At 33.8% G+C, this 12154-nt stretch overlaps 1 protein-coding gene across 1 annotated transcript in view; it reads left to right on the forward strand.

The window, feature by feature from the left end:
- LOC128565270 (Putative N-acetylated-alpha-linked acidic dipeptidase) overlaps positions 1-11780 on the forward strand; it is a 69981-nt gene extending 58201 nt beyond the window's left edge. The window contains exons 14-19 of the mRNA XM_053561616.1: positions 3351-3442; positions 5040-5130; positions 7242-7506; positions 7797-7878; positions 9693-9785; positions 11465-11780. Coding sequence (XP_053417591.1) covers positions 3351-3442; positions 5040-5130; positions 7242-7506; positions 7797-7878; positions 9693-9785; positions 11465-11654 — 813 coding nt within the window. The 3' untranslated portion in view covers positions 11655-11780. The remainder of the gene's footprint in view (positions 1-3350; positions 3443-5039; positions 5131-7241; positions 7507-7796; positions 7879-9692; positions 9786-11464) is intronic.
- Positions 11781-12154: the final 374 nt, after the last annotated feature.

Here is a 12154-nt window from a genome sequence, read left to right on the forward strand (position 1 = left end):
AACCAAAAGCTTTTCCTCTTAGAAAGTGGAACCAGACAAGGTTGTCCTCTGTCACCTTTACTATTCAACATGGTGCTGGAAGTTCTATCTAATACAATTAGGCAAGACAAGGAAATAAAGGGAATCCTAATGGGAGCAGAGGAGGTCAAACTCTCCCTCTGTGCTGACGACATGATCTTATACTTAGAGAATCTCAAAGACTCCACTATAAGACTCCTGGAAGTAATCAAAAAATACAGTAATGTCTCAGGATATAAAATCAATGTCCACAAGTCAGTTGCCTTTGTATATGCCAACAACAGCCAAGATGAGATGTTAATTAAGGACACAACTCCCTTCACCATAGCCCCAAAGAAAATGAAATACTTAGGAATATACCTAAAAAAAAGAGGTGAAGAGGTATAAAGAAAATTATGAAACCCTAAGAAAGGAAATAGCAGAGGACTTTAACAAATGGAAGAACATACCATGCTCTTGGCTGGGAAGAATCAACATTGTTAAAACGTCTATACTTCCCAGAGCAATATACTGATTCAACGCCATCCCTATTAAAATACCAACATCTTATTTTCAAGACTTGGAAAAAACGATTCTGTGTGTTGTATGGAACCAGAAAAAAAACCATATAGCTAAGGCAGTTCTTAGTAATAAAAATAAAGCCAGTGGGTATCACCATACCAGATTTTAGGCTGTACTACAAGGCCATAGTGGTCAAGACAGCATGGTACTGGCACAAAAATAGAGACATAGACCTTTGGAATTGAATAGAAAACCAAGAAATGAAACCAACAACTTACAACCACCTAATCTTCGATAAACCAAACAAGAACATCCAATGGGGGGAAGACTCCCTATTCAATAAATGGTGCTGGGAGAATTGGATATCCACATGTAAAAGACTGAAGCTGGACCCACACCTTTCTCCACTCACAAAAATTGATTCAAAATGGATAAAGGACTTAAATTTAGGCATGAAATGATAAAAATTCTCAAAGAAAGAATAGGAAAAACCTAGGAAGATATCGGCCTGGGGAAAGAATTTATGAAGAAGACTGCCATGGCAATAGCAACAACAGCAATAATAAACAAATGGGTCTGAATTAAACTGAAAAGCTTCTGTACAGCCAAGGAGACAACAACCAAAGCAAATAGACAACCTACCCAATGGGAAAGTATATTTGCATATTTTGAATCAGACAAAAGCTTAATAACTAGGTTCTATACAAAACTTCAGTTAATCCACAAGAAAAAAAAAAGAAAAACAAGAATCCCATACATCAATGGGACAGAGAGATGAACAGAACTTTCTCTAAAGAAGACAGACAAATGGCTAGCAAACACATGAAAAAATGCTCATCATCCCTAATTATTAGAGAAATGCAAATCAAAACCACCCTGAGATATCATCTAACCCCAGCAAGAATAGCCCATATCACAAAATCTCAAAACTGCAGATGCTGGCGTGGATGTGGAGAGAAAGGAACACTTTTACACTGCTGGTGGGACTGCAAACTAGTACAACCTTTCTGGAAGGAAGTATGGAGAAACCTCAAAGTACTCAAGCTAGACCTCCCATTTGATCCTGCAATCCCATTACTAGGCATTTATCCAGAAGGAAAAAAAAAAACGTTTTATTATGAAGACACTTGTACTAGACTGTTCACTGAAGCTCAATTTATAATCGCTAAAATGTGGAAACTTCCTAAATGCCCCTCAACCCAGGAATGGATTGGCAAGCTGTGGTATATGTATACCATGGAATACTATTCAGCCATTAAAAAAATGGAGATTTTTGCAGCATTTGTACTAACCTGGATGGAGGTGGAACACATTATTCTTAGTGAAGCATCACAGGAATGGAGAAGTATGAATCCTATGTATTCAACTTTGATATGAGGACAATTAATGATACGGTGGGTCATGGGGGAACAGGAGAGCAGACAGAGAGAGGGGATGGGGGAAAGGAAAAGAAAAGAAAATAGTGACTAATTCTCACATAAATTGGATTTAATTTTGACCAAAGTACATTACTTAAACATTAATTTTTAATTCAACTTGTTTTTTGTTGTTTTTTTTTTGTAGAGACAGAGTTTCACTTTATTGCCCTCGGTAGAGTGCCGTGGCGTCACACAGCTCACAGCAACCTCCAACTCCTGGGCTTAGGCGATTCTCCTGCCTGAGCCTCCCAAGTAGCTGGGACTACAGGCGCCTGCCACAACGCCCAGCTATTTTTTTGTTGCAGTTTGGCCAGGGCTGGGTTTGAACCTGCCACCCTCGGTATATGGGGCCAGCGCCCTGCTCACTGAGCCACAGGCGCCGCCCTAATTCAGCTTGTTAATATGTTTTTTATATGTTTGTAATTTCCCCTTTATAATAATATATTTTTTCCAATTTTAATATCAGGTGTATCCAGATGAAGTAGAATGATTTTGAATTATTTCTTCTTTTTCTATTGTCTAGAAGATTTGGCATGATCTGTTTTTTGAAATTATCTTTTATTTTTATTTATAAATATTAGTTGTCTATTTTTTGAGACTTTGGAAAAAAAATAATAAGACGTTAACTGATGACTCCATACTGAACCTCAGAGTCAAAGCATTCTATAATAGACATAGTCTTATTTAACGATGTGAATGTTACTATTTTTGCATAATTATTATTCTTGTTGTTGCTCATAATTTCGTTGCAGCAATTGTCTGATTTCTTTTCTGAATGTATTTATCTTCATTCTTTATGAGGTTTTTGTTTCTAGTCCTTATCTTAAACATTGTTATTGTTATTAAATTTTAAGCCTTTTTAATTTTGTGAAGGCAAAAAGTGGAAACCAAATAAACACACATGTATGTATAAAAAGATAAAAGTTAGTTTAAAGAGATACTAATTACATTATATTTTCTTATGTATTATGCAGTGACTTTGGCAACTTTACTGACAAGAAGCAGTATTAAAATAATGCTGTATCTTAACCAGCTTGCTGCTTCCTATTTTCTTGTTTATAAAAGGAGAAGAAATACATGGTTTTGAGAATAATCTCCTTCAACTCAGAAACATACACACAAAACAATCCTTCAGTATGACCATTCATATACAACAAAGACTTGGTCCTAATTTAGTGTAGCATTTTTCTATGCACTTCATGCATTTCCTGATATAATATAGAGATGCATCTATACATAAGAAATCATCTTTGTTTCATATTGTCAGGAACTCATTATTATAATTCCTCATGACTACTAACATATGGATTTTATCACTTGTGTTGTTAAATTATAGCATATCTATTTACTTCCTGGTTAATTTTAATACATCTAATTTATAAATACTCCTTTTTTTTCTTTTAATTCGTATAGCTGAAAAGCCCCGATGAAGGCTTTGAAGACAAATCTCTTTATGAAAGCTGGAGTGAAAAAAGTCCTTCCCCTGAATTCAGCGGCATGCCCAGGTAAACAAACAAAAACAAAATGTTCTTCTGAATTCAGTGGGGTATTATATTGAAAAATAAAAAGATACTTTATGTTGGGCAGCGCTGGTGGCTCAAAGGATAGGGCGCTGGCCCCATAGGCCGGAGGTGGCGGGTTCAATCCCAGCCCCAGCCAAAATAAATAAATAAATAAATAAATAAAAAGATACTTTATTTTAATAATTTTTAAAAATTAACTTTCAAAATACTCTAAAATCTGACAAAGGAAAAGCATCGCTTAGGGTCACAAATAAAATCCAGTAGGCCCTATGTAAGTTGACCATCCAAGGGACTGTAACAAACTGGTCAAAATAAGGAACTAGGCTGACTGTACTAATAACGTACAGATAGTGCACATCTGGTCTATGAAAATTAGGTCAACTTAAGGAAGATGACCAACTATGGAAGGTGATCAACTATGGAAGTTCTGTTGTGTTACCATATGTTGTGACGTTCAATCTATAGACCATCAAAAAACGATTATCTTTAAATAGGTAATATACACACATAGTACACTAAAGAAAAAAGTTATGCAGGTGGAATATCCCTTTTCTGAAATGCATAGGACCAGAAATGTTCCAGATTTTAGATTTTTACAATATTGGCATCATATTTACTGGTTGAACACCCTGAAAACCTGAAAATCTGAAATTTGAAATGCATCAATCAGCATTTACTTTTGCATTATGTTGGTGTCCAAACACTTTGAAATTTTGGAGCTTTTCAGATTAAGGATACTCAACCTGTAATGGAAATAATGGTGAAAAGGAATTCCATTCATATTTCTGTCCTGTCATTGCTGTTATTATTCTTTCTTCTGATCTTATACTTAAGAAATATTTTGTTAATGTTAATAAAAATGTAAGCATCATTTTGGCATTGGTTATATCTTCACAAGCAAGGGAAGAGAAATAAATATCTCAATGGTCTGAAATTATAGGTATCAGTAGCACACATAATTTCAATTATCAGGGCATAATTTATATCTGAATCACCTGAAAAAAGTGTTGCCTCTTTTCATTTTGTCATGTATAACAAATAAATAAATAGGATGAAGTAATTTAAAGGAAATGTTTTCCAACTTCAGAAATCATTTTAAAAATGTGATTTAACCTGGATGGAGGTGGAACACATTCTTCTTCGTAAAGCATCACAAGAGTACAGAAGCAAGAATACAATGTGCTCAATTTTAATATGAAGGCAGTAGATGAGTGAATACAAGGGAGGAGGGAGGGGCAGGGGAGTCATGGTATATGGCATATCTCTTGGGCATGGGACATATTATAAGAGGGACTTTATCTAACAAATGCAATCAACGCAACTTAATTCTTTGTACCCTTAATGAATCCCAAACAAAAAAAAAAAATTGTGATTTATTCACCCCATACCAAATAGTCTCATAAAAGTAGATTTTTTTGTGATCAGAATTAAATTATTTTTATTTTTTGCTGCATGTCTAAAACCATCCATTTAAAATTTGTATTTACAGTACTAAGAATGGAATTTAGTTTAATTGCCCTTTAATGTGATCTGATGAAGAAATTGCTCTGAAATAATTCTGTTGTTTCACCTCTAAAAGGATTAGCAAATTAGGATCTGGTAATGATTTTGAAGTGTTCTTCCAAAGACTTGGAATTGCATCAGGCAGAGCACGATATACTGAAAATTGGGTGAGTCTATCATAAATTCTTTAAGATTACTTATGAATATATTTTAACAAATAATTAAGACTTCAAGGAAGTGACTCGAGCATTAGGGGATTATGGGTGAGAGCAGAAGGGAGAAGTCTCAATGGTTGATGTTGCTACCACTAAATGGGATGGATCCCACATATAGTGTCCTGAACCCTATATTCAAGTGTCAGTTGGCATCAATCTTTGGGTCTGCAAACTTGAACTTCCTTGTACTCCCTTAAACATTTTCTGTTTTATTTGGTAGCACTGCATTCAGTTAATCATTTAAGTTAAAAATGTAGGAATTGCCTTTGGCCCAACTCTCCCCATTATCATTCAGAGTTGATCAGTATCAAGATCTGCAGATATTTGATTTTTCTCTCTTATTATATCTCTAACCATTAAATACATCATTAAACAAAGGGCAAATGACAAACTATACTTTGAACACCAAAAAGCCATGATTCCTTTTCTTGCATTATTATTGATCGTAGTTTTTCAAGTTTTCTTTTTTCCAAAGTAAGTACGCTTCATAAAATGCCAAGTAGTTCTATAAAAGCTTATAATTAAAAGCAGTGGTTTCTTGTCTTGCACGTTTATCCCATCCCTGATTTTTGTTCATCAGATGAAAACTCTCTCAACTTTTTAAAATTGATCCCTTCTTCCATGTTTGTAAATAATAAGCTTTTGCTGCTGCTGCTTCATTTTTCTGTTTTATGTTGTTAAAAAATATTTTGATGCTTGTTGCAACTTTAGAATTCTTTCTATTGTGACTTGTACTGTGATAAACATTAGAGTGCAGTTGTCTTTTTGATAAAATTACTTATTTTCCTCTGGGTAAATGCCCAGTAGTGGGATTGTTAGATCAAATGGTGGGTCCACTTTTAGTTCTTCAAGGAATCTCCATGCTGTTTCCGTAGAGGTTGTACTAATGTGCAGTTCCACCCTCACTGTAGAAGCCTTCCTTTCTCACTGCATCTATGCCAGCATCTACTGTTTTTTGACATTTTAATAATAGCCATTTTGACAAATAAGGTGTATCTCATTGTGGTTTTCATTTACATTTCCCTGATGATTAGCGAGGTTGAGCATTTTTCAAATGTTTATTGACCATTTGTGTATCTTCTTTTGAAAAACTTCTGTTCACAGATTTTGCCCATGCTTTAATGAGGTGTTTCTATTTTCTTGCTGATTTGTTTGTACTGTTCATAGCTTTAGGATATTAGCCCTTTATCAGACACAGTTTAAAGGTTGTCTATTTTCTCAGTTGATTATTTTCTTGGCTGTGCAGAAGCTTTTTAACTTAAGTCCCATTTATTTAGTTTTGTTTTTCTACATTTGCCTTCCAGGTCTTAGTTATAAATTTTTTGCCTTGTCCAAAGTCTAGAAAAGTTTTTCCTACATTTTTTTTCTACAGTTGTTAAGGTTTCCTGCCTTATATTTATGTTTTTTATATAATCTTGTAAAAAAAAAATTGTATCATTTTGGACCCGGTGTGTGGCCCACACCTATATTCCCAAGACTTTGGAGGCCAAGGAAGGATGATCACTTGAGACCAAGAGTTCAAATCCATCATTTCAAGTTAGTGCAAAGCGTTAAGTAGTTAGATAAGGGAAGAAATTATAAAAATATATGGAGAGGTTCATGGTGCCAGTTACCTGCTTGTCAGATAATCATTCATCTATGGAATTTTAGTGATTAAAGAATTTAGTGTACTCTGCTATATAATATTGCATAATGCTTATCAACTTACCTCTAACAATTATATCTTATTAAATTATTTTTACTCAACTACAATATCTTATCTTTTTTTTTCTTGCTTCCTAACACATTTTTACATCTCTTGTATTCTTAAAAGCAAGCTGGTTAATGCCTCTCCAAAAGAAATATTTATAATATCTTTTGTATAACATACCCATGTATTTTAATTGGTACAAACCTGTAGTGTGCTAAATATTTTAATATTAGCCCTTTAGTAAGTAGTTTATTGAAGTGCTTAGGTACATCGTTTATCATTGAGCAAGAATTCTTACTAATATTAGTAATAAATATTGTGCATGCATTTTATTGTAAGCTGTCTTAAAAGAGATATTTTTTATTTTTTGTAGAAAATAAACAAATTCAGCAGTTATCCACTGTATCACAGTGTCTATGAAACATATGAGTTGGTGGAAAAATTTTATGATCCAACATTTAAATATCACCACACTGTGGCCCAGGTCCGAGGAGGGTTGGTGTTTGAACTAGCCAATTCCATGGTGCTCCCTTTTGATTGTCGAGATTATGCTGCAGTTTTAAGAAAGTACGCTGACAACATCTACAATATTTCAATGAAACATCCCCAAGAAATGAAATCATACAGTGTATCATTTGGTATGTCCCCTTTGTCTTTCAGAACTCATTATCTGCATATTTCTATTCATCTCTATAATGTAATGAGCTTGTTGTGGTCATTTGTTATTTATGGTTATTCCAAACGATGATATAGTCTGTTCATGTTTAAAAATGCATTTTCCATTTAATGGATCCTCACATCTTATACAAAAAGATAAGGCCTGTAAAACTCAAAAGAGGATGGCTTTCTACATTGTTTCCTTTTCTACAGAGTAATGTCATTAGAAATTATATTTTAAAGCTTATGATGATCTCAATTTATATTTCAGATTCACTTTTTTCTGCAGTAAAGAATTTTACAGAAATTGCTTCTAAGTTTAACAAGAGACTCCAAGACTTTGACAAAAGCAAGTATGTTCTGCATAATATGTACGTTATGTATATTACAAAGTTAACTGAAAGAAAATGCTAATTGATATTGTTGTTGCTGAAATGAGGAAATTTTTCCTGTTTTCTGTCTCCACTCTTAACATGCCCTGTGCAGGGCTGTCCTGTTCTCAAAGACCTATTTCTGACACTTAGTTATCTTATCTACGAAACAGGTCTATTATTGTCCCCTCCAAAGTCCAAGATTGCTCTGAAGCCTATTGTAAAAACATTCAAAACAGAAATTGGCATATTGGAAGTAATATCTGAATGTTTACTTATTATTAAAACTAAATTACTCCATCATATATTAGTGGGCACTTGGGTTGTTTCCACATCTTTGCAGTTGTGCATTGTGCTGCTAAAAATATTCAAATCCTAGTAGCCTTTGTATAAAATGAGTAGTACTCCATTTATATTCTATGAGTAGTATACCATAGAGTACTATCCAGTCACACACAAAAATGTCAATTCAGGGTTTTTTGTGACAACCTGGAGAGAACTGGAAGGCATTCTTCTAAGTGAACCATCACAAGAATGGAGAAATAAACACATGTACTCAATACTAAATTGGAACTAATTGATCAAACTTACGTGCATGTATGGAAGTAAATGTCAGTGAAATCAAGCTGGAGGGATGGGGGAGGTAGAGAAGGGTAAATTCACACTTATTAGGTACGGTGCACACTATCTGGGTGAAGGGCACACTTAATATCTTTGGCTCAATCTATATAAGAACAAATTATGTACTTCCTAATATTCTGAAATTTTAAAAACTAAATTGTAATAAATGGCAGCTAACTGAATGAATAAAAGGATTTAGTATTCCTTATTGTAGTGATTCTTCTTCATAAATTAATTAAGTTATGACATAATTAGTACATTGAATTAAGGAATTCATTGTTGAGCTATTCGGGTTTTTTAATAGATTTTCAGTCATACTGCATAATTCTATTATGATAACAACTCTGCTACTATTCTTTGGAATGTAAGTTCTGGGAGAGCCGCAAATGTTTTGATACATAGCAGGCATCCAAATATGTGAAAGAATGAAGTAAATATCACGTCTTGTGTTGATCAACAGTTTATCTCTAATTATAATAATATTTGTTTTCATTTGGTAAGTAGTTATAATTTACCATGCATATTACTAAACATTAACAGATTATCTCATTTACTTGTATTTACTTTTGTGAGTAGATTATGAAGATACCTAAAGTTAAAAGAAAAAAAAGTCTCGTCTATGTCAACATACCTAGGTGTATGTATTAATTACTATTCCAGGCATTTTTTTCCATTGGCACATGCAACTATTTCCATGATTTCATAAGCCTTAGAAGAATGGTATTTTATAGGATTTTAAAAATTTTAATAATTATATGTGTCATTGTCCTTAATTTGTATATTATAGAAATTTAAAATATAAACTTGACCCTTGAACAACATGGCCTTGAACTGTGCTACTTCACTAATCTTTGAATTTTTTTTAATAAATATAACTGGCTCTCTGTATTGGTAGATTCCCTGTGGGCAAGCAAACATGGATAGAAAATATAGGATTTGTGAGATGTGAAACCCACCTATCCTACATACCTAAGACTGACTTTTTCCACATGCAGATTCTGCAAGGCTACTTGATGATTTGCATAGCTTGCATTTTGGTATGAGGGAGGGGTGATCTTGCAACCAATTTCTCACACATACAGAGGTGTGACTACAGTAGTAAGCTTAGTTTTGTTCTGAATTTTTAGTTTGATGAGTTGTTCATACATTTTAACTATATTTATTTCCTTTTTTAGCCCAGTACTATTGAGAATTATGAATGATCAACTGATGTTTCTGGAACGAGCATTTATTGATCCTTTAGGCTTACCAAACAGGCCTTTCTATAGGTAAGAAACAATCTGTCACTCCACCATTTCTTATTTCTCGACTATGAAAAAAAATCATAGTTGACTTCTTTCAATCAAATAGAAAATTTTAAAATATATGTAGTAAATGATAAAATCTATTGTTTCTCCATATAATGCAATACTGTTCTTGCATATTTTTATTTTAGTATCTTTTTATTTCCAATTATAAAAGAATAAATGTTTATTTTAGGATATTTAAAAGATTCAGAAAGCCACACAAATCTCCCAATCTCGTAAGCCAAATATAAAATTATGTTAATTTTTTAAATTTAAATTGTCAGTGTCTATAATTGTAGCCTGTCTCCTATTTTAAATATGTTTGTCTTTGTCTACATACATAAATCTATATTGTATAAAATATATAATATAAAATAACTATGTATCTTCTCACTTCCTTATTAAGGTTTTCTTTCCTCTTAATCTTGGCGTTTTTATTTTTATTTTATAAGCTTGGGAGTCTTGCTCTGTTTCCTAGGCTGGAGTGAAGTGGCATAGTCATAGCTCATTGCAGCCTTGAACACCTGGCCTCAAGTCATTCTCCTCCTCAACCTCCCGAGGAGCTGGGACTACTGGTGTATGTCACTGTGCCTAGCCAGTTTAAAAAAATTTTTGTACTGACAGGGTCTCCTTTTGTTGCCCAGTTTGATCTTGAACTCATGGATTTTGAATAATCCTTCTGCCTCAGTGTCCCAAAGTTCTGGAATAACAGTCTTGATACATCATGCCCATCTAACAATTGTAATCATTAATGATAAACAGCAACTTTCTCCAAGTTGATCTTACTAAGTATTGCAGAATGAGTTAGATCCTTGAACAGTGAGAAAAGGCACTTTCTTTCTGTCTAGAGAATATCAAACCATTGGGGCTGGAAGCAAGAACATCATCCACACAGGGTGACTGGTTTGCCAATAGCAGCATGGTTACACCTCCTAACTTCTTTACCTCTTTACCTTGAGTTTTCCCATGAGCTTACCTTGAGCTTAATAACCCTAGAGCTTCTCCTTCCAGGTAGGGTGAACTGCATAGCCTCTTCAATGAAAGTCTTGCCTAAGTCATCCAGAACATTACAAATTGCTTATTGTGATTTTTCATGCTTTATGCTAAGCATTCTAAAATGATAGTTTGACTTTTTTAAAAAGGAGGAAAAAAAAACCACCATAGAAGATTGCTGTTCAAAAATAGGACTTTAATGGTCACAAGTGCTATAATTTAGGAGTTAGTATGGTGTAGTAAGAAATCAGCACTTATTCATAGTAGGCCTTGAGACAAATCATTTAATCATTTAATCTCTCAGACATCAGGTTTCTCTTTGTGAAATATTAATAACAAATTTGTAGAGTTTGTTATTAAGGATAAAAAAAATTTTAAGTAAATTCTTTAGTACTAAGCATGATCCCTAGTATTAATCGGCTATTATTCCGAGTGTGATTGTTGCTGTCCTTCTGAAACACTTCAAGTTATCTGTTTGCAGTCAAAATATTATTAATGAGTATTTCATAGTCTACTCTTTGAGGATAATTGAACTTGAAGTTTACTTCCAGGGGACTTATTCAAACCATAAAATTAGGAACATGCAATCCAGGAATTGTAGAGTGCTTTTGTTTTTCTCTTGTATATCCTTTGGGCAACTAAAAAACAGCAAACTATTTTACCCACAGGCATATCATCTATGCTCCAAACAGCCACAACAAGTATGCAGGGGTATCATTCCCAGGAATTTATGATGCTCTGTTTGATATTGAAAGCAAGGTGGACCCCTCCAAGGCCTGGGGAGAAGTGAAGAGACAGATTTCTATTGCAGCATTCACAGTGCAGGCTGCAGCAGGAACTTTAAGAGAAGTAGCGTAAGAGGGTTCTCTAGAGAACTCATACTGAATTTATATGGTAAATCACTCAGAAAGAATCATGACAGGTATATTTATAAATTAAAAATGAATATATTGATAAGCTAAAAGTAAAGTTGAGATTATATATGTGTGAGTGTGTATATTTCTTCCCCCGATGGGTCAAAAATGAATAATGGATAACTTTTATTCTATAATTCTAAATGGTTATTCTGAAGTTGAAGGTTCATCTAAATATCAGAAATAAGGCGAAGAGCTTAATATAGTAAAATACTTACCTGGCTTTATCAGGAAATCAAGTTGGATAACAGAACTCCCATATCTATTCATGTCATTACACACAGAAAAACATGTTTGTCGTGGAAAACCTGGGGAAAATACATAAGACTGCTCCAAACCAGAGACCTCTGGCTCTGCCTGGCCAACCGAGACTAAAAGGATCACTATCTTAGCACACCAATTGGGAAACTCTGATCTAATCACACTTCTAGTAAATGTAATGAT

This window comes from Nycticebus coucang, chromosome 14, assembly GCF_027406575.1.
Source record: "Nycticebus coucang isolate mNycCou1 chromosome 14, mNycCou1.pri, whole genome shotgun sequence".
Classification (NCBI taxonomy): Eukaryota; Metazoa; Chordata; class Mammalia; order Primates; family Lorisidae; genus Nycticebus; species Nycticebus coucang.